The sequence below is a fragment of the Dendrobates tinctorius genome, unplaced genomic scaffold (assembly GCF_039654945.1).
Source record: "Dendrobates tinctorius isolate UK_male_01 unplaced genomic scaffold, ASM3965494v1 ptg000025l, whole genome shotgun sequence".
Classification (NCBI taxonomy): Eukaryota; Metazoa; Chordata; class Amphibia; order Anura; family Dendrobatidae; genus Dendrobates; species Dendrobates tinctorius.
In genome coordinates, this window is record NW_027361693.1 from 10,243,609 (window position 1) to 10,269,913 (window position 26,305).

Sequence of the window (26,305 nt, forward strand, 5' to 3'; positions counted from 1 at the left end):
GGCAGAGGTAGCGGTCCTGCTGCTGTGGTGTTGTCCTCCTACGGCCCCCTCCATGTCTCCTGGTGTACTGGCCTGTCTCCTGGTAGCACCACCAGCCTCTGGACACTACGCTGACAGACACAGCAAACCTTCTTGCCACAGCTCGCATTGATGTGCTATCCTGGATGAGCTGCACTACCTGAGCCACTTGTGTGGGTTGTAGAGTCCATCTCATGCTACTACGAGCACAACTAACATTAAAAAGTGACCAAAACATCAGCCAGGAAGCATTGATACTGAGATGTGGTCTGTGGTCCCCATCTGCAGAACCACTCCTTTATTGAGTATGCCTTGATAATTGCCAATTTACAGTTTGATTTACTTGGAGTTATATTCTGTTGTTTAAGTATTCTTTTTATTTCCTCGTGTTATATTTATGCATTGACATATACAGTGTATATATATATATATATATATATATATATATATATATACATACATATACTGTATACTTACATTACTTGTCTTAACCCTTTGGCTAGCCACATTGCAGCTTTGCTGACCATACATTTTAAAAGATCAATTTATTGAAAACTCATTATAAAATGATGACATGCTGACAGTTTAGATAAATATCGTAAGAGACAGTTCAATAATGAGCCATTTTTCATAACCATACAATACATTGATATTAATTCTATCAGTGTTTCCATTTTAATTCCTCTCCTATAATTTGCATCTGAAAACCTCACTTTATCTTCATATACACTACAAGTGCCAGTAATACATATGGCTAGTGTTCTTCTATAGGTATTCTACAGACAGGTTTAGATTTATAATGGTTGGTTATAGTAACTATTGATGTAAGTTGAAGTAACATGAATATAAGGCAGAAATATTCTTATATAGGCTACAGTACTGAGGTGTATACTGGAGAAAAGGGGTGCTAGTACATACAGTGGGAAAAAAAAAGTATTTAGTCAACCACCAATTGTGCAAGTTCTCCCACTTAAAAACATGAGAACGACCTGTAATTGACATCATAGGTAGACCACAACTACGAGCGTCAAAATGAGAAAACAAATCCAGAAAATCACCCTATCTGATTTGGCAAGATTTATTTTTCAACCTATGATGGAAAATAAGCATTTGGTGACGGAAAAACTTGCACGATTTCTGGCTCTCACAAACCTGTAACTTCTTCTTTAAAAGGCTCTTCTGTCCTCCACTCATTACCTGTAGTAATGGCACCTGTTTGATCTTGTTATCAGTATAAGAGACACCTGTCCACAACCTCAAACAGTCACACTCCAAACTCCACTATGGTGAAGACCAAAGAGCTGTCGAAGGACACAAGAAACAAAAATGTAGCCCTGGACCAGGCTGGGAAGTCTGAATCTGCAATAGGCAAGCAGTTTGGTGAGATGAAAATCAATTGTGTTATCAATAATAAGAAAATGGAAGACATACAAGACCACTGATCATCTCCCTCGATCTCGGGCTCCACACAAGATCTCACAACGTGGGGTCAAATTGATCACAAGTATGGTGAGCAAAAATCCCATAACCACACATGGGGATCTAGTGAATGACCTGAATAGAGCTGGGACCACCATAAAAAAGCTACCATCAGTAACACACTATGCTGCCAGGGACTCAGATCCTGCATTGCCAGACGTGTGCCCCTGCTTAAGCCAGTACATGTCCGGGTCCATCTGAAGTTTGCTAGAGAGCATTTGAATTATCCAAAAGAGATTTGGGAGAATGTCATATGGTCTGATGAAACCAAAGTAGAACTGTTTGATAGACACAAACAGCGTCGTGTTTGGAGGATACAGAATGCAGAGTTGCATTCAAAGAACACCACACCTACTGTGATGCTTGGGGCTGTTTCTCTGCAAAGGGACCAGTATGACTGATCCGTGTATATGAAAGAATGAATGGGGCCATGTATCGTGAGATTTTGAGTGCAAACCTCCTTCCATCAGCAAGGGAATTGAAGATGAAACGTGAATGGGTCTTTCAGCATGATAATGATCCCAAGCACACCTCCAGGGCAATGAAGTAGTGGCTTCATAAGAAACATATGAAGGTCCTGGTGTGGCCTAGTCAGTCTCCAGATCTCAAGCCAATAGAAAAACTTTGGAGGGATTTGAAAGTCAATGTTGCCGAGCAACAGGCCCAAAAAAATCACTGCTCTAGAGGCGATATGCATGGAAGAATGGACCAAAATACCACCAACAGTGTGTGCCAACTATTACGCGCCCCGATGCTCACCTGGGGTCCCCCTCCTCCCGGCGCATCCCTCCTTCATCCTCGCGCCGTGCCCTGTCTGGCTTTGCAGGGTCACGGCGCGTCAGAGGCACGCACATGCGCACTCGCTCGTTTCTCACCGCGGGGCATCCTGGGAGCACGTGACCCGGTGGCTCCGCCCCCAACATGGCGGCGCCCACCGGGTATTTCTGTCTGGCGTCTGGAATGGTAAGACGCCTGTTTGTCTTCCTCTGTGGCGCTTAGCGTTCCTGCGCAGCGTCGCACCCGACTCTCAGGTCCCCCCTCTCTCTGGTCTGCGCTCTGCTCTCCGCTCCATAGCCCCGACTGGACTCCCGCTCAGTCCCCTCTGCTGCTTCCGTGCCTGTACCTCGCCTGGTCCTTCTCTGCTCCTGTCACCGGTGGTTCCTTAGCTAGGGTTCCGTCCTCACCCCTAGGTCAGTCCCCCCTAACCTTTCTTCCTTCTTTCTTCCAGCGTTCCTGCTCTGGCTCCATCCTGATCGGTCCTGGTTCCCTACGTTCTGTCTCCCTCCTGCTCCGGGCCTACTCTAGTCAGTATCCTTTGGCCTTTCCCTCTGTACACTCCCTGGGTCGTCCCTTTGGTTCCGGCTGTCGTGGTCTCACCCCCCTTGGGCCTGCCCCTAACACTCCCTGTATAGGGGGTGGTCATCACCTGGGCCGCTCGCCCTCGGGGGCTCTGGAGCCATGACCCAGAGGGTCCACTCTCCGGTTCCTACTAGAATCGTAACAGAACAAACAGGCCATGGACCCCGCTGGAGCCGCTGCGGCTCAAAAGGAGTTGCTGTTTTTGTGAGAGAATCAAACTCGTATCATGGCTTTCATGAAATCCATGGATTCTCGTCTTTCTGGGCTCCAGTCCTCTGACCATGGGAATGCCTCCCAACTGGCTGGACTGCAGCAGGAACTGGCCCAGCAAAGAGATACCCAGACCCATATCCTTAGTTATATGGCCTCCATAGATGACCGCTTACTCTCCTTACAGTCGGCCGCTGCAGCCCCCGTTCCAGCCCAGGCGCCTCACCCGCCACCCCGTTTAGCTAAGCCGCCCCGCTATAACGGGGATCCGTGCCGAGGTTTCCTGAATCAATGCCGCCTCCATTTCGAACTCCTGCCCCTGCAATATCCCACTGAGCGGGCTAAGGTGGCTTTTATTGTCTCCCATCTTGAGGGAGACGCTTTAGCGTGGGTTAACCCCCTCTGGGAACGTGATGATCCGGTAGTCACCCAGCTAGGTACTTTCTTTGAGACGTTTCGTCGAGTGTTCGACGAGCCGGGTCGCCTGGCCTCTACTACGGAATCTTTATTTAACCTCCACCAAGGGTCCCAAACCGTGGGTCAGTATGCCATCCGATTCCGAACCTTATCTTCTGATTTGGGATGGAATAACGAGGCCTTGGTAGGGGCCTTTTGGCGAGGCCTCGCGGGTCGAATTAAGGATGAGTTAGCTGGGCGGGATACTCCCACTGCCTTAGAAGATCTCATTTCGCTAGCTACACGTATCGACCTTCGGTTCCAGGAACGTGCTCGCGAGAGGAGACTTCCCCGTGCCTCCCCAACTATCCGCGCTCTACCCTGTCTTCGACCCGGAATATCCGCTTCTGTTTCCATGCCAGAACCCATGCAAGTATACCGGCTTAAGGTATCTGCACAACGCCGGGAGGAAAGACGCACTCACGGTCTCTGCTTCTACTGTGGTAGTGACTCCCATCTGGTCCGTACCTGCCCGGAACGTCCGGAAAACTCCGCCTAGGTCAGGTAAGAGAGGCCTCCCTAGGTGTGTATGATACCTCTCTACCCCTCACTCTGTCTGTCTTGTTGCACGTTGGTGGAAAACGTTTTTCTCTGGCCGCCTATGTGGATTCCGGCGCAGCGGGAAATTTTATTAGGCTCGAAGAGGTTCTTAAATTTTCGGTCCCGGTCAAGACCGTAGAAACTCCACGGATCCTTGCTTCCGTGGATGGTAAACCTCTCCAAGAGACCATTACCTTGGTCACCCATGAGGTAGAACTCCAGGTAAGGGCCCTACACAAGGAGAGGATCGCTTTTTATGTCCTAGCGAGCATCTCTCACCCTATCCTTCTAGGCCTTCCCTGGTTACGAGCCCACAGCCCTACCTTAGACTGGCATAAGGGTAATATCCTGCGCTGGGGGGAGTCCTGTGGGTCTAGGTGTCTGCTGCCGGTGCGTCCCGTGGGTGGTTCTCCTTCCCCCTCCTTACCCCCCCGGGTTGCCCATTGCTTACAGCTCTTTTTCGGATGTTTTTGACAAGAGGGAGGCCGAGAACCTTCCGCCTCACCGACCCTATGATTGCCCCATCGAGCTCGTCCCTGGAGCCACCCCTCCGCGGGGTAGGATTTATCCGCTCTCGCCGGCAGAGACGCAAGCCATGTCGGAATACGTGCAAGAGAACTTAGCCAAGGGTTTCATACAGAAGTCTTCCTCCCCTGCGGGCGCAGGCTTCTTTTTTGTCAAGAAGAAGGACGGGTCGCTCCGTCCGTGCATTGATTACAGAGGTCTGAACAGCATCACGATTAAGAACAAGTACCCGTTACCCCTCATCCCCGAACTCTTTGATCGCCTGAGAGGGGCGCAAATATTTACCAAACTTGATCTTCGAGGAGCCTATAACTTGGTCCGAATTCGCGCTGGGGATGAGTGGAAGACCGCATTCAACACCCGTGACGGTCACTATGAATACCTGGTGATGCCGTTTGGCCTCTGTAACGCACCAGCGGTATTCCAGGAGCTCGTTAACGATATTTTTCGGGATCTCCTTTACTCCTGTGTCGTGGTTTATCTCGACGACATTCTTGTCTTCTCTCCAGATCTCTCCACCCATCGACGAGATGCACGGCAAGTGTTGCAGCGTCTAAGGGAGAACCACCTATTTGCCAAGTTGGAGAAATGCGCCTTCAAACAACCGTCCCTGCCGTTCCTTGGGTATATCGTTTCGAAGTCTGGATTGAGGATGGATCCCGAGAAAGTGTCCACGATCCTGGCCTGGCCCCGTCCCCTTGGTCTCAAAGCCATTCAACGCTTTCTCGGCTTTGCTAACTATTATAGGCAATTCGTTCCTCATTTTTCCACCATAACCAAGCCCATCTCTGCTCTTGTGCGCAAAGGAGTCAATCCCCGCCTCTGGCCTCCCGAGGCAGAAGACGCCTTTCAAACTCTGAAGAGAGAATTCGCTACAGCGCCCGTTCTCCACCGTCCTGATGCCAAGAGACCCTTCATTCTCGAGGTCGACGCATCCTCCGTGGGAGCGGGGGCGGTTCTCCTGCAAAGAACCTCCTCTGGCCGGACTGTCACCTGTGGGTTCTTTTCTAAAGCCTTTTCTCCCCCCGAACGCAATTACTCCATTGGGGACAAGGAACTACTGGCAATCAAACTGGCTTTAGAGGAATGGCGTTACCTTCTCGAAGGAGCGGTCCATCCCTTTACGATATTTACCGACCACAAGAATTTGGCCTATGTTCAGTCTGCCCAAAGGCTCAATCCCCGGCAAGCCCGATGGTCCCTATTTTTTGGACGCTTTGATTTCGAGCTCCGCTTTCGTCCGGGTAATAAGAATATCAGAGCTGATGCCTTATCAAGATCATTTCTCCCGACCGATGAAGAGGAGAGCTCCGCTCACATCATCGATCCAGCAAAGATCGTCACCCTAGCCCCTCTAAGTTTGGTCAACCCACCACCAGGCAAGACCTTGGTATTGGACCATGACAGAGTAAGGGTTCTGCACTGGGGACACTCTTCTAAGATCGCCGGGCATGTCGGAGCCAAGAGTACTCTATCCCTCATCTCCCGCCATTATTGGTGGCCTTCACTCCGCCAGGATGTCCTGGAATTTACCGCTTCTTGCTCATCCTGCGCCCAGAATAAGATTCCACGACAGCTACCCTCTGGTCTCTTACATCCTTTGCCGGTTCCATCAGTTCCCTGGAGCCACATCGCCATGGATTTCGTCACGGATCTACCTCCATCTTCCGGCTGCTCTGTCATTTTGGTGGTGGTAGACCGTTTTTCCAAAATGGCTCATTTCATCCCGCTACCTGGTCTGCCTTCTGCGCCCGAGTTGGCGAAGATCTTCGTGCATCATGTTTTCCGACTTCATGGTTTTCCCCAGCACATCGTGTCTGACCGTGGTGTTCAATTCACCTCTCGTTTCTGGAGAGCTCTCTCTAGCTCAATGGGGGTAGTCCTGGACTTCTCCTCCGCCTATCATCCACAATCCAACGGCCAAGTGGAGCGGATCAATCAGGTGTTAACCACTTATCTTCGACATTTTTCTAATGCACACCAAAGTAACTGGGTCTCACTGCTACCCTGGGCGGAATTTGCTCACAACAATCACCCCAACGAGTCCTCTTCCAAGTCTCCCTTTTTTGTAGTTTTTGGGCAGCATCCGGGCATTCCTCTTCCCGTGTCCCCCACCTCGGGCGTGCCGGCGGCGGACTCCTTGTCCTCAGAATTCTCTAAAATTTGGAAGGAGACTAAGACGTCCCTTGAGAGAGCTAGCGATCGGATGAAAAGATACGCCGACAAGAGGCGCCTGGACACCCCTCCTTATCATCCAGGCGATAAGGTCTGGCTGTCCTCACGCTTACTCCGACTTAAAATCACCTCTTATAAGTTAGGTCCACGTTACGTTGGTCCCTTTGAGGTTTTGACTCGCATCAATGATGTAACCTATAAACTAAAATTGCCTGCCTCCCTGCGGATCCCCAACACTTTCCATGTCTCGCTTCTCAAACCCACAGTGTTTAATCGCTTTCAGCCAGCCTCGTCCCACGCTCCGCAACCTAGCTCCGCTGGGGACGTCTTTGATGTCAGGGACATCCTGGCAAAGAAGACCGTTCGAGGTAGAACCTTCTTTCTGGTAGATTGGGAGGGATTCGGTCCTGAGGAAAGGTCATGGGAGCCCCGGGAGAACATCAATGCTCCTCATATCATGAGAAGGTTTCTATCCCGCCTGAAGAAGGAGGGGAGTAAGAGAGGGGGTACTATTACGCGCCCCGATGCTCACCTGGGGTCCCCCTCCTCCCGGCGCGTCCCTCCTTCATCCTCGCGCCGTGCCCTGTCTGGCTTTGCAGGGTCACGGCGCGTCAGAGGCACGCACATGCGCACTCGCTCGTTTCTCACCGCGGGGCATCCTGGGAGCACGTGACCCGGTGGCTCCGCCCCCAACATGGCGGCGCCCACCGGATATTTCTGTCTGGCGTCTGGAATGGTAAGACACCTGTTTGTCTTCCTCTGTGGCGCTTAGCGTTCCTGCGCAGCGTCGCACCCGACTCTCAGGTCCCCCCTCTCTCTGGTCTGCGCTCTGCTCTCCGCTCCATAGCCCCGACTGGACTCCCGCTCAGTCCCCTCTGCTGCTTCCGTGCCTGTACCTCGCCTGGTCCTTCTCTGCTCCTGTCACCGGTGGTTCCTTAGCTAGGGTTCCGTCCTCACCCCTAGGTCAGTCCCCCCTAACCTTTCTTCCTTCTTTCTTCCAGCGTTCCTGCTCTGGCTCCATCCTGATCGGTCCTGGTTCCCTACGTTCTGTCTCCCTCCTGCTCCGGGCCTACTCTAGTCAGTATCCTTTGGCTTTTCCCTCTGTACACTCCCTGGGTCGTCCCTTTGGTTCCGGCTGTCGTGGTCTCACCCCCCTTGGGCCTGCCCCTAACACTCCCTGTATAGGGGGTGGTCATCACCTGGGCCGCTCGCCCTCGGGGGCTCTGGAGCCACGACCCAGAGGGTCCACTCTCCGGTTCCTACTAGAATCGTAACACCAACCTTGTGACGACCAACAGAAAATGTTTGACCTCTGTCATTGCCAACAAAGGATATATAACAAAATACTTTTGTTAATGACCAAATACTTATTTTCCACCATAGTTTGAAAAATAAATCTTGCCAAATCAGACAAGGTGATTTTCTGGATTTGTTTTGTTCATTTTGACTCTCATAGTTGTGGTCTACCTATGATGTCAAATACAGGCCTCTGTCAGCTTTTTAAGTGGAAGAACTAGCACAATTGATGGCTGACTAAATACTTTTTTTTTCCCACTATAGCTTTTAGTAAGACACAGAGTAAAAGAATTGAAGAAAAAAATGCTTTTTGTTTGTACAAATTTTTTGCAATGTATCCATAGGAACTAACAGGATAGATTGATTACGTTTGTACCTAATTGTGTTCGAGGTCTGAAACATAGTTTTTCCTGTTGTTTTTATTTTTTATACTGTAACATATCTCTATAAAGTAGGATTAAACTGAAGTAGCTCACAACTAATTATACAAATTCTACTGTGCAGCATAATAAAAGGGTTGGAATTTCCCTTGTATACATTTTTGATGGTTTAATTCTACCACCAGCAGAACATAAAGAAATATCAAGTCTATTTTATATTATTTCTACTGTCAAATAAATATGCAAATTTTATTCATCAAAGTACTAAATTTATACTGTCTGGCATGGCTTTAGCTCTCATCACTGGTAATGGCAGCATACTATGCATTTCAAATACGGCATTCTACAATTTTGAGAACAAATGGCATAGAATGAACATAATCTATCTAGAATATAAAGAGGATGAAATACAAACCTGAAATAATAATTTGACTATTATTCTGTTCGAGTGCATGTGTTATTAAAACAAGGAACTGTGTTTTATACTTGGAAACATTTTGAAAGGACTTTTTCTCCTTGATACCAAGTAACAAGAGAAATCTTGAAATAACTACATGTACTGTACATCGTCTGATCAGTAATTGCATCAGTCATTGCAGTACATCTACTAACAGCTGAACTGTATAACATTGACTAACTTTACAATGTTCCTGATGAAGGCTCAGATATTTTGGGCCTCAGAGTTTGAAGTTTCACACAAGTTTTCTCCAAAATTTGAATAGCTTTAAATCAGTTTACATCAGATTGCAATTACTCTAACTGCAATTAATAGATGCCTATAGCACTCTAAGGTTTCCAAGGACTTTATTCAGCACTTTCAAGTAATTTATCTCCATAGCAGCCTTAGTAATGTCAAAGTGACCAAAACGTATTTGGCTATTTGCAAATGGATGAAAACCTTTATTCACGGTTGTGCTGTCACGCACTATCTGTATAGTTTCTTCAGTGTTTTATGGTTTTCTCTTAATGTTTCTATTTTCTATTTCATTTCACTATCCAGAGTCACTATAAAATGGATGCAGCATTTTCTACTTTTGTTGTATACAAGCTATGACATGCTATATCACATGATATGGTTGGTTTAAGGCATTGTGGGGAAGCACATCCAGTTGTACTAGAGATCAAACTTTCTGATTAATATAATATTCTTCAATGTGCAAATTAGAAGCAACCAGTTTAGGCAATTTGTGCAAATCAAATCACAAATTGTTCACATTTGCAGTGTTTAGGAAATTCCAAAAAAAATCAACACATATTTGATTCAAAAGTAATTAATTAGCTCATCTCTATTAGTAGCTACTAAAAGTGGATGAAGACAAAAACACTAGTGACTCTTTCATGGTAGGATATTGTGCCCTACCATACTGCAGAAAAACTTACAGAATGGATTCAGAGCAAGGAAATTAGGGCGTTGATTTGGCATCCATATTGTATTCATCAAAATTTGATCCACAATCTATAAAGTAATCAATCCATGTAGACCACAACTTACAGTATCTAAAGTATTTGTTTTTTCACCCACACAAGAGTAAGCTTAATTTTAGTGCTATTAAAATGTTGTTAATTTTGATTTTATTGTTATGGCTGATCTAAGTTTTTATTATAAGAAAACAAGTACTGTTGAAGAGAAAAGGATACAGTCTGCTCTACTAATAGATCCACATTAAATGCCAAAACCCACTGGTGTACTGTGTGGAAAATATTCTAGTAAATGGTCAAAAGTTGTTCCGTATGTGCATCTCTATTAAAATTGCATGGGAAGCACCCACAAAAATTATTAATATGAGTTATTGTGAGTAATTTTCCTACAGAAGGCTGATGTGGGTAAAAATGCACTACAACTAGAGATGAGTGACTTTGCCATTTTTAGGGTCGAGTCGAGTTTCATGAAACCCGACTTTCTCAAATGTCGGGTTTAACGAAATTGGCTGACTATAGGGAAATGTCGGGGGTCCGACTGAAACACGAAATCCAATGCAAGTCAATGGGGAAGCAAAGTCGCCAGGGAGTGGAGGACAGTAAACACACCTACAGTGCCCATTTCAATGCCAAAAAAATCAATTCTTATTACTGAAGCTTGTCACCCTTATTGTGCTTTATAATAATAGTTACGCACTGAAAACTGGGGAATATTTGGATAAAGTTGTGGGGGGGTAGGGCTGGCTCCAGGATTTCATGTGCCCTGGGCCAAAGAGCGCCCCTTTAACACAAACCACAACTCATGATGCTCCGATACAGCACAGAAATATAGGTATAGTACAATGACAAATACTTCACTGCTTACATGACATGACTGATCTATTTTAAATTCTACAATAGCTCAAAAAAAGGACAGTATATTACTCCATACAGTATTATGGCCACCACATTGTGCGCCATACAGAATAATGAGCCCCATATATTTCTCCATACAGAATATTTGGTCACATATAATGTTCCATACAGCATATGATGAGCTCCACATAATGCTACCGTATATGATGGTCCCCATGGATGATGCTCCAGTGTGTTATGGGCCCAAATAATGCTCCATATATAATAGGACCCATTTCTAATGTTCCAGTGTATAATGTGCCCCATAGGTGCTGCTGCAGTGTCTGATCTGCCCCATTTTGAATGCTCCAGTATATGATGGCTCCATTTTTAATTAACCCAGGCATGGTATGTGAAAAGAGCTACATGGAGTAATCTGAAGTGTGTGCTGCCGCATCCTTAACTTTTGGTGTGGGTGAAGGGCACAAGGAAAGTGGTTGCTCCTGACCAGAAGCCTGCACTTACGACTCAGTGCTTGCATTTTTTTTAATCTTAAGAAGAGGAGGCGATAGAGCTGGAGGCTGTTTCAGCAATGTAAGCCAAAAACAGTTCCTGATGCTCCGGCTTTAAAAGCAGTCTACATACTCCCATAAAATGGAGCCTTATAGGCCTTCCAGAGCTACACCATGACACAGGCTCAACACCTCCTGCCTTAGCTGCTATTGTGCTTTTGGCACTACCAGCAGATGCACCACCACCATCAGTATCAGGTGGCCCCCCATGCCCACGTCCACATCCTCTTCCACCATACTTCCTCATGTTTTAGAAAATTGAGACCAAAATACCAGCAGATATATGGTACTGTATCAGAAGCGTACAGCTCTATACAGTCTAGGGATAACAGTAAATCTCCGTATATATTTCATGAATCATACACAGACGCTCACAGGCTCAGTATGGATTACCCAATAAAATAAAAAGGTGAAAAATTGTACAGTATCACCAGATGCAAGGTATATATAGTATAGTGTAAACATTCTGAATCTCTGAATACATTTCAGGAGGCAGACACAAATGCTCTCAGGCCCAGTATGGAGTACACAAGAATATGAAAAGCTGTAAATGGGTAATGTAACACAAGCATACACCTGTATACAGTGTTGGGCAAATTTGAAATCTCTATATATTTCTGGAGTCACCCTCAGACGCTCACTCAGTCTGGGTTTGACCATAATAAAAAATGTTGTAAAAAAGGTACTGGATAACAAAATAGCAAGTATATACAGTCATATGTAAAAGTTTGGGCACCCCTATTAATGTTAACCTTTTTTCTTTATAACAATTTTGGTTTTTGCAACAGCTATTTCAGTTTCATATAACTGATGGACTCAGTTATATTTCTGGATTCAAATGAGGTTTATTGTACTAACAGAAAATGTGCAATCTGCATTTAAACAAAATTTGACCGGTGCAAAAGTATGGGCACCCTTATCATTTTCTTGATTTGAACACTCCTAACTACTTTTTACTGACTTCCTGAAGCACTAAATTGGTTTTGTAACCTCATTGAGCTTTGAACTTCATAGCCAGGTGTATCAAATCATAAGAAAAGGTATTTAAGGTGGCCACTTGCAAGTAGTTCTTTTATTTGATTCTCCTATGAAGAGTGGCATCATGGGCTCCTCAAAACAACTCTCAAATGATCTGAAAACAAAGATTATTCAACATAGCTTTTCAGGAGAAGGATACAAAAAGTTGTCTCAGAGATTTCACCTGTCAGTTTCCACTGTGAGGAACATAGTAAGGAAATGGAAGAACACAGGTACAGTTCTTGTTAAGCCCAGAAGTGGCAGGCCAAGAAAAATATCAGAAAGGCAGAGAAGAAGAATGGTGAGAACAGTCAAGGACAATCCACAGACCACCTCCAAAGACCTGCAGCATCATCTTGCTGCAGATGGTGTCACTGTGCATTGGTCAACAATACAGCGCACTTTGCACAAGGAAAGTATGGGAGAGTGATGCAAAAGAAGCCGTTTCTGCAAGCACGCCACAAACAGAGTCGCCTGAGGTATGCAAAAGCACATTTTGACAAGCCAGTTACATTTTGGAAGAAGGTCCTGTGGACTGATGAAACAAAGATTGAGTTGTTTGGTCATTCAAAAAGGCGTTATGCATGGAGGCTAAAAAACACAGTATTCCAAGAAAAACACTTGCTACCCACAGTAAAATTTGGTGGAGGTTCCATCATGCTTTGGGGCTGTGTGGCCAATGCTGGCACCGGGAATCTTGTTAAAGTTGAGGGTCGCATGGATTCAACTCAGTATCAGCAGATTCTTGACAAATAATGTGACGAAGTTGAAGTTACGCAGGGGATGGATATTTCAGCAAGACAATGATCCAAAACACCGCTCCAAATCTACTCAGGCATTCATGCAGAGGAACAATTACAATGTTCTGGAATGGCCATCCCAGTCCCCAGACCTAAATATCATTGAACATCTGTGGGATAATTTGAAGCGGGCTGTCCATGCTCGGCAACCATCAAACTTAACTGAACTGGAATTGTTTTGTAAACAGGAAAGGTCACAAATACCTTCATCCAGGATCCAGGAACTCATTAATAGCTACAGGAAGTGACTAGAGGCTGTTATTTTTGCAAAAGGAAGATCTACGAAATATTAATGTAACTTTTATGTTGAGGTGCCCATACTTTTGCACCGGTCAAATTTTGTTAAAATGCAGATTACACATTTTCTGTTAGTACAATAAACCTCATTTGAATCCAGAAATATAACTGAGTCCATCAGTTATTAGATATATGAAACTGAAATAGCTGTTGCAAAAACCAAAATTGTTATAAAGAAAAAAGGTTAACATTAATAGGGGTGCCCAAACTTTTACATATGACTGTATATATTATAGGGTACAATTGAAATCTCCGTAAACATAGTTCCGTAGTCAGTCTCAGACACTTACTCAGTATGGATTTGACCGTTATACTAAATGTCGAACAAAGGTACTGTATAACAAGATACAAGCTGTATCGAAAATAGGGTAAAAATTGGTATCTCCGATTCACCGTATATATACAAGGCGTAAACCACACATGCTCACTCACTATGGATGACACCGTAATACAACATTTGGAACAAAGGTACTGTATCAGCACATACCAGGTGTATCTAGTCTAGGGGTAATTGTAAATTTTTGTCTATACTTCCGGAGTCAGACACAGACACTCACAGGCTCAGTATGTATTACACCACAATTTAACAAGAAGAAAAAGGGAATCGAAGCATACAACAGTATACAGTGTTGTAGTACTTTTAAAACTTCGTATATATTTCAATCTCAGTAAGCCAGTCCAGACTCTCAGCTACTGGAAACTACATGGATACAAGTACAGATGGAAAGTCGAGTGTTAGCAGAAATTTGTGAATTACTCATTGGGGGAAACCTCCCGGTACATGTTGCAGAGGCGATGCAGACCCTCAATTACTGTGTCTGTGGAGACAGCGAAAATGGTTCTTTGTGAAGAAAGGATTGCTTTATCGCAGTAGCGTGGATCACATCACCGTTACTCGTCTCTATCAAACTGTAAACAGGGAGAGATGTACACATGGTCCTCACTGCCTATCATGATGTGTCTGGTCATTTTGGAGTGCCAAAGACAGAAGCCACAGGCCATAGGTGATTCTATTGGATTGGCATGAAAGGAGACATTGAAAAATGGTGGCAGGAATGTCACACGTCTGTGACTATCACAACTGTGAAAGTTGATCATAAAGCACCACTGCATCCACTTGTAAGTTGACATCCATTACAAATGGTAGCCATTGATCATCTGAAGGTAGAGGCCAGCAGGACAGGGCATAGCTACATCTTATCCATCATCAATCAATACACAAAATTTCTAGTGGCCATCCCTGTGAAGAATTTAACTGCCCAGATTACACAGCAGTGGAGCAGGAAGAGGTAAGTATTGCAACTTGCAAGTGCTGTGGCCATGACCAAGCAGGGGGGGCACACTCGTGGTTGATGGTACTGGCACAGGGCCCCTCATAGTATGCTGGTGTGTCTGATGGTGAGTGGGCCCCCCCACCATCAGAGACACTGTATTGTTCTATGAGGGGCCCTGTGCCAGTGCCATCGGCCATCTGTGGGCCCATCCACCTGTTCAGAACAATGGCACTTGCCCGGGTGTGCCAGGTGTTGACCCCAGCCATTGGGGGGGTGGGCAGCCCACTTAGGGAGGTTTAAAAAATGGCATATGTTGATTTGTTGGCTGGACATTCAGCTGCTGCAAAGGGCGGAATTGGGCAAGTCCGAGGAAGAGGAGGACAAAAGCGAGACAGTTTTCTGGGAACCTATGTGTCATCAGGGGAAGGTGGGACAAAATCCTTTGCAACCCATGCATGGTTCATTTTAATGAAGGTTAGATCATCAACATTTTGGGTAGACAGACGGGTCCTTTTTTCTGTCAGGATTGATCCAGCAGCACTGAAGACTCTTTTTAGATAACACACTAGCAGCAGGGCAAGCGAGATCCTGTAAGGCATAGTGTGCCAATTCAGGCCAGGTGTCCAGTTTAGAGGCCCAATAGTCAAAGGGGAATGACTTGTGAGGGAGAACATCGATATGGGAGGAGAAGTAGTTTGTAACCATATTTGACAACTGTTGTCTCCTGTCACTTTTAATCGATGCAATATTAGCAGTCGTGTGAGCTGTACTTGAGAAATCATTCCACAACATGGTCATTAAACCCCTGTCTCCAATGCCACTTCAGCTGTGTGCACCACCAAAACCTCTTCCATTGTGCCCACTACGGCTCTTGGGAGAAACCACCGCTGCTGTGTGCTGGGAAAGCCTCAAACAACCTGTTTACCAGAGTTGCTTGTTTGTTAGCCAATATTATCTCTAGGTTCTCCTGTGGCATGATGTTGTGTAATTTGCCTTTGTAGTATGGATTGAGGATGCTGGCAAGCCAGTAGTTGTCATCTCTCATCATTTTGGAAATGCTGGGGTCCCTTTATAGGATCCGCAAGGCATAATCGCACATGTGGGCCAATGTTCCAGGTTTCAATGATGCACTGCCAGTGGTGGGTGGAGGAGCACTTTCTGGCAAATCCACATCCCTACAGTCATGCACAAACACTGTACCTGACCTTGGAACGCCAACATTTTCTCTTGCCCCCTGAGAAGCATCCTCCTGCCCCAAATAATCATCCCCCTCATCCTCCTCCTCCTCCTCTTCCTCTTCTTCCTCCACCTCGTCCAGGACAGTTCCCTGACCAGACAATGGCTGACTGTCATCAAGGCTTCCCTACTCCTCCTCTGCAGACACCTGATCCTTAATGTGCATCAAACTTTGCATGAGCAGACACATAAGTGGGATGCTCATGCTTATGATGGCATCGTCTGCGCTTACCAGCTGTGTGCATTCCTCAAAACACTGAAGGACTTTACAGAGGTCTTTCAGCTTTGACCACTGCACACCCGACAATTCCATGTCTTCCCTCAAACTGCCTGCCCGTGTATCCTCCCACAAATGCATTACAGCCTGCCTCTGTTCGCACAGCCTCTCAACCATGTGCAGTGTGGAGTTCCACCTTGTTGCAACGTCTATGATTAGGCGGTGCTTGGGGAGGTGGAGCAATCGCTGCAGCTTCTGCATACGAATGGAGTGTACGGCTGAGCGACGGATGTGCGAGCACAGTCTTTGCACCTTATGAAGCAGGGATGTTAACTAGGATAATTATTAAGGAAGCACTGCACCACCAGGTTCAAAGTGTGAGCCAGGCAAGGTATGTGTGTGAGTTTTACATGGGCTATGGCTGCCACAAAATTACGGCCGTTATCACTGACTACCTTGCCTGCCTCAAGATGTAGACTGCCCAGCCATGACTCTGTCGCTGCAAGTAGTCGGCCAGTACTTCCGCAATGTGTCATTTTAACACAGCCTGCTGACGCTTACCACTAGCTGTTCCATAATAGGACACCTCGTGTGCAACACTGCCAGCTGCGGATGGAGTGCTCATGCGACTGCGCTCTGTGGATGAGCTTTTGCTGATAGAGTAGTAGGAGGAGGATCGAAAGCCTGCAGCCAACTGTTTCCTATACCGTGGGCTAGGCAGCACTGTTCCACCGCCGCTATCCCCAGTGGAGCATGCATCCACCATATTAACCCAGTCTGCAGTGATGGACACGTAACGGCCCTGGCCATGCCTACTGGTCCATGCATATGTTGTGAGGTGCACCTTTCCACTCACTGACGGTTTTAGTGCATGGACAATGCGGTCTTTCTCATGCCGGTGGAGTGCAGGGATGGCTTTTCGAGAAAAGAAGTCCCGACTGGGTACGTCATAGTGTGGGACAGCGTAGGCCATGAGGTCGCGGAAAGCTTCCCTTTCAACCAAACGGTAGGGCATCATCTCTAATGAGATTAGTTTGGCAATGTAGGCATTCAAACAAAGTGTACGTGGATTAGAGGATGAGTACTTTCTTGTCCTACTCAGAGTCTGGTAGGGTGAGCTGGACTGGAAAGCTGCATATGGGGGAAGTAGGGGTGGAACGGACGGAGTGAGAGGGGGTTGGTGATGGTATTGGTGGTAATGGCCTAGATTCAGTGTTGTGTTGCAAAACCATTGTGATTCCCTGAGTGCTTTGGCCTTGCGACAACACCTCCACATTTAGTGCTGGTGGTGTGCTTAATGCTGGCGGTGGTCTTAGGCTACTTTCACACTTGCTTTTTTTTGCAGCGCGTTTTTCCTGCAAAAAAACGCATGGAAAAAACGCATACAAACGCATACAAATGTTGCGTTTTTTTCAAGCATTTTTATGAGCATGCATGAAAAAAATGCAGCGTTTTTATGCGTTTGTATGCATTTTTAGTGCGTTTTTACCGCGTTTGCGTTTTTTTCTAACATTAGTTGGCCCCTCACACTAACCCAAATCATGACTTTACTAACCCTAACCCTTAACCAAACCATACCCTAACCCTAACCCTAACCCTGACCCTGACCCTAACCCTAACCCTGACCCTAACCCTTAACCAAACCATACTAACCCTAACCTTAACCCTAACCCTAACCTTAAACCCTAACTAACCCTAAACCCTAACCCTTAACCAAACCATACTAACCCTAACCCAAACCCTAACCCTAACCCTAACTATAACCCAAACCCCTAAATTCCATTGTCTAACTAATGGTCAACAAAAAAACGCATGCGCAAAAAAACGCATACATGAGCATGGCAATGCGCACATATGCGCACCCATAGGCTTATAATGGGTGTCTTGCTGTAAAAAAACGCATTGCGCGCGCATGCGTTTTTTTGAGGCAAGTCGGACGCCCAAAGAATGCAACAGGATGCATTTTGTGCGTCCGAGCGCACACCACAAAAAAACGCATGCGCGGAAAAACGCATAAAAACGCATGTGTATGCGCACATAAGCGCATCCCATGCAAAATATAGGAAAAAAAATGCATGCCTTTTTTAGCGCTAAAATCCAGCGCAAAAAAACGCAAGTGTGAAACCAGACTTACAGTGGGGGAAGCGATGGAGCATTTCTGGCTACCTTCTGTTAGAGCAGGTGCACACGTGCTACCTGAGGTTTTGTAGCCAATCCATGCTTGCAAGTGCATGCTTATTAAATGTCTAATCATGCAACTGGTGTTCAAATTTCTGAGTTGTTTACCTCGGCTAAAGGTCCTTCCACAGTTCTTACAGGTAACCTTTGCCTCATCAGTAGGATTTTGGACAAAGACGTGCCACACTGCAGTCTTCCTACTATGGAATACATTTTCTGGCCTTGCACGCTGTGCTAAGTTGACCATCTGGCCAATCTGTCCTGCAACACTTTTAGTTTTTGGTCCACGTTTTTGGACAGCTACGGACCTGCCAGAAAACCGCTGCTGTGATGTCAATGCCTGCTGTGTGTGGATCCTTCTCCTTATCTGAACTATTGCCAGCGCCACCCTCCTCCCCCAATGGATGCCAATCCGGTTCAAGAACTGGGTCATCCATCACCTCCTCTTCAAAGTCATCTGCACCTTCCTCTTTACCTTCCTCTGTATCACCGTGTAAGGTGGTATAGTATGCAGGAAGCGGCACCTGAGTTTCATCAGGGTCAGATTCAGGCTCAATAGACTGCGAGGGCAAGGCAGTGCTCTGGGTCGATATACCAGCAGAATCATCTAGCAGTGGCTGTGCATCAGTGCACTCCATGTCAGATTTCATCTTGTACTGGGGAATTCTGGATTTGACTTTATAACCCAGGCATGGTATGTGAAAAGAGCTCCATAGAGTAATCTGAAGTGTGGGCTGCCGCATCCATAACTTTTGGTGGGGGTGAAGGACACAAGGAAAGGTGTTTTCCCTGACCAGAACTCTACACTGACGACTTCGTGCTTGCAGGTTTCGAACGTTCAGAGCTGGTGGCTGTTTCGGCAATGTATGCCAAAACCTGTTCCTGATGCTCCGGCTTTAAAAGCAGTTTTCCTACTCCAAGAAAAGGCAACCTTACAGGCTTTCTTGGGCCAAAGGATAACTTAAGCTCAACACCTCCTGCCTTAGCTGCTATTGTGCTTTTACCAGAACCAACCGATGCACCACCACCATCAGTACCAGCTGCGCCCCCCTGTCCACATCTGTGGACTCTACCACCATACTTCCTCATGTTTGGGAAAATGTACAAAAAATGCTAGCAGAGAGATGGTACTGTATGAGGAGCGTCCAGCTTGTAAGGTGTATCAAAAAAAATTAAATCTACGTATATATTTTGTTAGTCACAGATGCTCTCACAGAAAGTATTGGACCGTAATCCAACAAGCAGATATACGGAACTGTATCAGAAGTGTACAGCTGTATACGTTTTTTGTGTAACTAACAATCTCCGTATATGTATTTACGGAGTGTCACACACACGCTGACTCTGTATAGATATGACTGTAATGTGAACGGCAGATATACAATACTGTTTGAGAATCAGACAGTTCTATATGGTGTGTGTATTGAAAATTGTCAATCTCCGTCTATTTGTATAGGGACTGACACACGCTGTCTCTGTCTAGTTTTGACTGTTATCAAACAGCAGACATACGAAACTGTTTGAAAAGCGGACAGCACTCATTCTAAGGTGTAGGTCTGGAGAAATGGAAAAACTCCGCTGCTTTTTTTTCCAGAGTCACACACAGATAGCTTCTATTTGTCCATGATACAAGACAGTACATGGTAATGTGTGAGGAGCGTACACCGCTATACGGTGTGTCTATGGAAAATTGTCAATCTCCGTCTGTTTGTATAGGGACTGACACACGCTGTCTCTGTCTAGTTTTGATCGTAATCAAACAGCAGATATATGAAACTGTTTGAAAAGCGGACAGCACTCTAAGGTGTAGGTCTGGTAAAACGGAAAAACTCCTCGGCTTTTTTTTCCAGAGTAACACAAAGATAGCTTCTATTTGGCCGTGATACCAGCCGGTACACGGTACTGTGTGAGGATCGTACACTGCTATACGGTGTCTGTATGGAAAATTGTCAATCTCCGTCTATTTCTATAGGGACTGACACACGCTGTCTCTGACTAGTTTTCACCATAATCAAACAGCAGATATATGAAACTGTTTGAAAAGCTGACAGCACTCTAAGGTTTAGGTCTGGAAAAATGGAAAAACTCCTCGGCTTTTTCTACCAGAGTAACACACAGATACAGTAGCTTCTATTTGTCCGTGATACCAGCCAGTACACGGTAATCTGTGAGTATGGTACACTGCTATACGGTGTCTGTATGGAAAATTGTCAATCTTCGTTTATTTCTATAGTGACTGACACATTCTGTCTCTGTCTAATTTTCACTGTAATCAAACAGCAGTTCTACGAAACTGTTTGAAAAGTGAACAGCACTCTAAGGTGTAGGTCTGGAAAAATTGAAAAACTCCTCGGCTTTTTTTTCCAGAGTAACTCACAGATAGTTTCTATTTGTCCGTGATACCAGCTGGTACACGGTAGTGTTTGAAGATCGTACACCGCTATACGGTGTCTGTATGGAAAATTGTCTATCTCCGGCTATTTGTATAGGGACTGACACACGCTGTCTCTGTCTAGTTTTCACCGTAGTCAAACAGCAGATATACGAAACTGTTTGAAAAGCTGACAGCACTCTAAGGTGTAGGTCTGAAAAAACGGACAAACTCCTTGGCTTTTTGTTCCAGAGTCACACCCAGATAGCTTCTATTCGTCCATAATACCAGCCGGTACACGGTAGTGTGTGAGGAGCGTACACCGCTATCTGTGAAAAAATGAACGCTCAGTAACTCACCAGTACAAAATAATAAAAGTTGGAGTGCTTTGAAAAAAGAAGTTTGAACACCAGTGTGCACACAGCAATGCAGCAATGCAGACTAATCACCACCAGCGCTGGTGCACAAAAGCAAAAATCCTCCCCTTTCACTGCACACTAACTGTACAGTGAAAAGCGCTATCAGCAGAAGCATTTTTTTTTCTTCTTCCCTGCCTAACGCTCTCACTATTCAGAATCAGCAGCAGCACCTCTCCCTATGCTAAGATCGGCAGAAGTAAGATGGTGGTTGGTAGTCACAGCCTTTTATACCCACTGTGACGCCACACAAAGCCAGCCAATCACTTCAATGCCCTTTTCTAAGATGGTGCTGGCCGCTGCCTATGCCATCGCGTTATCCACAGTGTGCGTCCTCCATCATTGGCTGAAAAAAGGCGCTGGAAGCATCATTTGAAACGAGACTTTGGCGCTCGGGTCGTCGACATCATGGCCGACCTCACGCTATGGTCGAGTTTCGTTTCCTGAAACCCGACTTTGGCGAAAGTCGGCAATTTTTGAAATTGACCGACCCGTTTCGCTCAACTCTAACTTCAACAAATTAAATTATCTTTTCCAGTCTACATTTTGTGATTTCAGGGAGAATTCTGGTCATATGCATTAGATTGCTGACTGGTTGAAAGTGTGGCAACAATGTACAGTAATTTGTAGTAATACACCTAAATATTGGTTTAAATGAGATCCTAATAATTGTACAAATTGGATTTTTCATCTAATTATTTTGACATTAATTTATTCTATGACATCAACATACCCAGCTTAGGCTGGTTTCACACTGGCTTTTTTTAGCGCTGCGCTTCGTGCGCATCCATGTGCATGCGTCCAGTCCTGCGCCCCAATCTTTAACATGGGGGGCACATGGTCTAGCGCATGCACGCGTTTGTTTGTGCTTTCATGCGCATGCATTTTTTTTGTGGTGTGCGCCTAGGCACGCCGGACACAACCTGTTGCATTTTTGGTCCGTCCGACCTGTCTGAAAAAAACGCATGTGCACGCTTGCGCACGGAATGCGCAAAAAAAAATCACATTACAGTCTATGGGAATGCAGGCTTGCGCATGTCCATGCGCACACCTGCATTTAAAATCACATGCATTTTAAGAGATAACATGGCTAGAAACTGGTTAAAACACATGCGCCTAAAAAAGCAAACGCATACAAGACGCATGATGCATTTTTTGCATGTGATTCCATTGTGCACGAAGCGAAGTGCTAAAAAGCGCTAGTGTGAAACTAGCCTTACATAGCTAATATTACGTATGTACTGTGAAGCAAGGTAAAGAGTACGTGGCCGCAGTCCAGGCAGGATCCCTCATCAAATGGGTAATTAACCTTTTACTATCCACAATTTTGTTACATGTATAGCGTGCACCAGAAACATACTTTACATTTCACAATATACTCCACATCACAGCATTTCCGCTAGTTTGCTCCTTTGCCATAATCTGGTACAGGCTAATAAATGAAACCTCTCCTACTGTATCCTCATCTACCCTCTACTACTATAACCTCACCCATCCCTGTAGACTGTGAGCCCCCACGGGCAGGGTCCTCTCTCCTTCTGTACTTGTGTGTCCCTTGTCTTACACATGTTTATTATACTTGTCTATATTTCCCCTTTTCACATGTAAAGTGCCATGGAATAAATGGCGCTATATAAATGCATAATAATAATGGAACAATCGGACATAAGAATGCTAACTAATGCTGGTGTCTCTTGTGTATTTTGATAAAATTCATTGGTGGTTCTCATCATTACTATTATGTAATCCTGACCAGGCCTCATGCCACTGTTCATTCATTTCACCTATGGATCAAAACCTTTTGTACCGATATAAATGTTCATATTGTATATGTTTGTTATTGGTAACTTTCTTGGAATAATAAAATCTTTATAATATTTGTATATCATGACTCAGGTTCTCCTTTAAAAATAACTTATTAAGAGTCTATAACTAGATGGGTACAGTGCTAACTTGGAACTGGTATTTTGTCTTTATATTATAATATGGCTATACATTTCAAACTATCAATTTAAACAAATGGATATTCCAAATTAATGACCAAAATTTTCATATTGAATTAACAAGTATACCAGACAATTACATTTGGTTACCTATAGACTATTTGTAAAATAAAGGGATATGTTGCTTACCAATATCCGACATTTCTGGAACTGTGACAACATAAGGTCCATCAGGAAACTCAGGAGCATTGTCATTAATATCTTGAACTTTAATAATAAATTCAGATTCTGGTTCGAGAGGCCTGTTGGTTCTTCTGTCAATAGCTTGTGCATGTAGAACATAATGTGACTTTTGTTCACGGTCTAGACTTTTTGTTGCATGAATGTCCCCTGTTGTGTCATCGATGACAAATATTGTCCCAGCTCCTTCCCCAGTTAATATATATTTCACAGAACCATCACCTTTGTCCGAATTTGAGTGCAACTGTAAGAGAAATACATAAAAAGATTTAACAGTGGGAATGTAGTGTGTGATAGCAGCACATGCATATATATTCCATAAATAAAAATGAAAATCAATCTTAAAAATGTATTCCCAAATAAAATGCAAGATATTCCCCATTCTTTGGATAGAGGATAACTTGCTGATCACTGGGCACTCAGCAGTCCCATAGACAATAAAGGAAGTGACAGGCAAGCATGGCACCTTTGCAGCAGGAGGAGCCCAATTCATGGAGTTATAAATCTCTGATATTGGGATTGCTGTAACTCACAGCAATCAAACTCTCTGAGATCACCATGTTATCCCCACAGAAAGCGTATCCTTTTTCTATTTTTGAATTTCATTTTTTTCTATTTTTTTAATATGTTTTTTAGATCTTTAAGGAGACAAATAATGTAGGCTGGAAACACAATTTCTTCTATGTCTTGAATTGTGAATTGCCCCTTATTTCTATAGAAGCACCAAAACAGTTTAATTTCAGTACTCCCATAAATATTCAAAAGTGCTTTAGCATCTCAGTAGTTGTTGCTTATGTTTCTCAACCGAGGTGAAAAAAGTCTTTAGTAATAACACTTTTAGAAGAGAGTTCTTGCTTGTTCTAACTACTTTAGTCTAGTTCCAAGACCATTGTCCTACTAAGTTCAACCACCACCAAACCTTGAAAAAATAACTAAGTAAAAAGCTTAAAAAGAACCATTCATCAATATTTTATACCCCAAGGTGTATTAATGCTAATTAAATACTAGACTTTCTTGTATAAATTTTGCTTGGCTTGTATAGAAAATTTCATAGTTTAATTTGTATGCTTGCATGCTTCCTGCATCCCTCTGTAAGTCAGAATGGAGGGAGACAACGGGCAAGGAATGGGTAGAGTAGACGCAGAGCAGTTAGCACAGCTAGGATAGGGTTAAATCCAACCCTAGTATTACTAATTAGGCGCACATGGCTAGCTATGACTTAAACCAGGCAATATGTTTACTGGTCGGTCAGCTGGGTGAGGTAAGAAGAGTGGGTTGTGTTGGCGCTTTAGAGAAACAAGTAGGAATCTCTCTGAGAGGAGACTGAACAGGTCGTGTGCATCAAACTGCAAGTATCACAGGTTGATATGGACCAATACCATTGTTTGTGACTGAAGTGGAACTAGCTTAGCCATTTCTGAGTTACCAGGGAATGTGGTCCATTGAGCTTGAAGCAGAACCTAAATTGCTATCTAGGTAAGACCCCACTATTGCTTTGCCTTCATTGGAAAAGGATTGTGAATTTTGTTATTACTTTTGTGCTGGGAAAAGATTCTTTGCAAGTTTATGGAGATCAATAAACCTCACACTGCTTGGACACAAGAAAACGGTGGCTGTGTGAATTCTAGTGCTTACCCGAGACTGTGAATCCCTAATATATATATTCTGCACAAAAAAATAAAGGGAACACTTAGGCTGGTTTCACATTTGCGTTTTTTAGCGCTGGAAAAAAACGCATATGTGCGCATGCGTTTTTTCCCCTATATTTAACATGGGTGCGCATACCTGCGCGCTTGTAAGCGCATGTATGCGATTTTCATGCGCTGCGTTTTTTTGGGGTGTGCATTTGTATTTTCCAGACGCAGCATGTTGCATTTTTTGGCCCTGCAAAAAAGCGCATGCGCACATATGCGCACGTTTTGCGCTAAAAATGGCCATTATAGCCTATGGATGCACATATGTGCGCACTGGCATGCTCATGTATGCGTTTTTTTGCATATGCGTTTTTTTTTTTAACCATGGAATTTAGGGGTTTGGGTTAAAGTTAGGGTTAGTTAAGGAGGTTTAGGGTTAGGGTTAGGGTCAGGGTCAGGGTTAGGGTTGGGGTTTGGGTCAGGGTTAGGGTTAAGTATGGTTTGGTTAAGGGTTAGGGTCAGGGTTAGGGTCAGGATTAGGGTTAAGTATGGTTTTGTTAAGGGTTAGGGTCAGGGTTAGGGTTAGGGTTAGGGTTAGGGTCAGGGTTAGGGTTAGGGTTAGGGTCAGGGTTAGGGTTAGGGTCAGGGTTAGGGTTAAGTATGGTTTTGTTAAGGATTAGGGTCAGGGTTAGGGTCAGGATTAGGGTTAAGTATGGTTTGGTTAAGGGTTAGGGTCAGGGTTAGGGTTAGGGTTAGGGTCAGGGTTAGGGTTAGGGTTAGGGTCAGGGTTAGGGTTAGGGTCAGGGTTAGGGTTAAGTATGGTTTTGTTAAGGGTTAGGGTCAGGGTTAGGGTCAGGATTAGGGTTAAGTATGGTTTTGTTAAGGGTTAGGGTCAGGGTTAGGGTTAGGGTTAGGGTCAGGGTTAGGGTTAGGGTTAGGGTTAGTTAGGGTTTAGGGTTTGGGTTAGGGTTAAGTATGATTTGGTTAAGGGTTAGGGTCAGGGTTAGGGTTAGGGTTAGGGTCAGGGTTAGGGTTAGTAAAGTCATGGTTTGGGTAGTGTGAGGGGCCACCTAAAAATGTTGTAAAAAAACGCAAACGCGGTAAAAACGCACTAAAAACGCATACAAACGCATAAAAACGCTGCGTTTTTTTCATGCATGCTCATAAAAATGCTTGAAAAAAACGCAGCAGTTGTATGCTTTTGTATGCGTTTTTTCAATGCGTTTTTTTGCGGGAAAAACGCGCTGCAAAAAAAAGCAAGTGTGAAACTAGCCTTAAACAACAAAACGTAACTCCAAGTCATTCACACTTCTGTGAAAACAACACTGATTGTGATTCAATTTCTCCTGCTGTTACTGACAATGGAATAAACAACAGGTAGAAATGATAGGAAGGTCACTAACGTCCATGTGTCCGCTC

The 26,305-nt window shown here is 44.7% G+C and overlaps 1 protein-coding gene across 1 annotated transcript in view; it reads right to left on the bottom strand.

Moving 5' to 3' along the window:
* Positions 1-26,305, bottom strand: part of CDH18 (cadherin 18) — a 1,129,863-nt gene that overhangs the window by 642,666 nt on the left and 460,892 nt on the right. Inside the window, exon 3 of the mRNA XM_073569448.1 lies at positions 23,202-23,496. Within this exon, the coding sequence (XP_073425549.1) occupies positions 23,202-23,496 (295 nt within the window). The remainder of the gene's footprint in view (positions 1-23,201; positions 23,497-26,305) is intronic.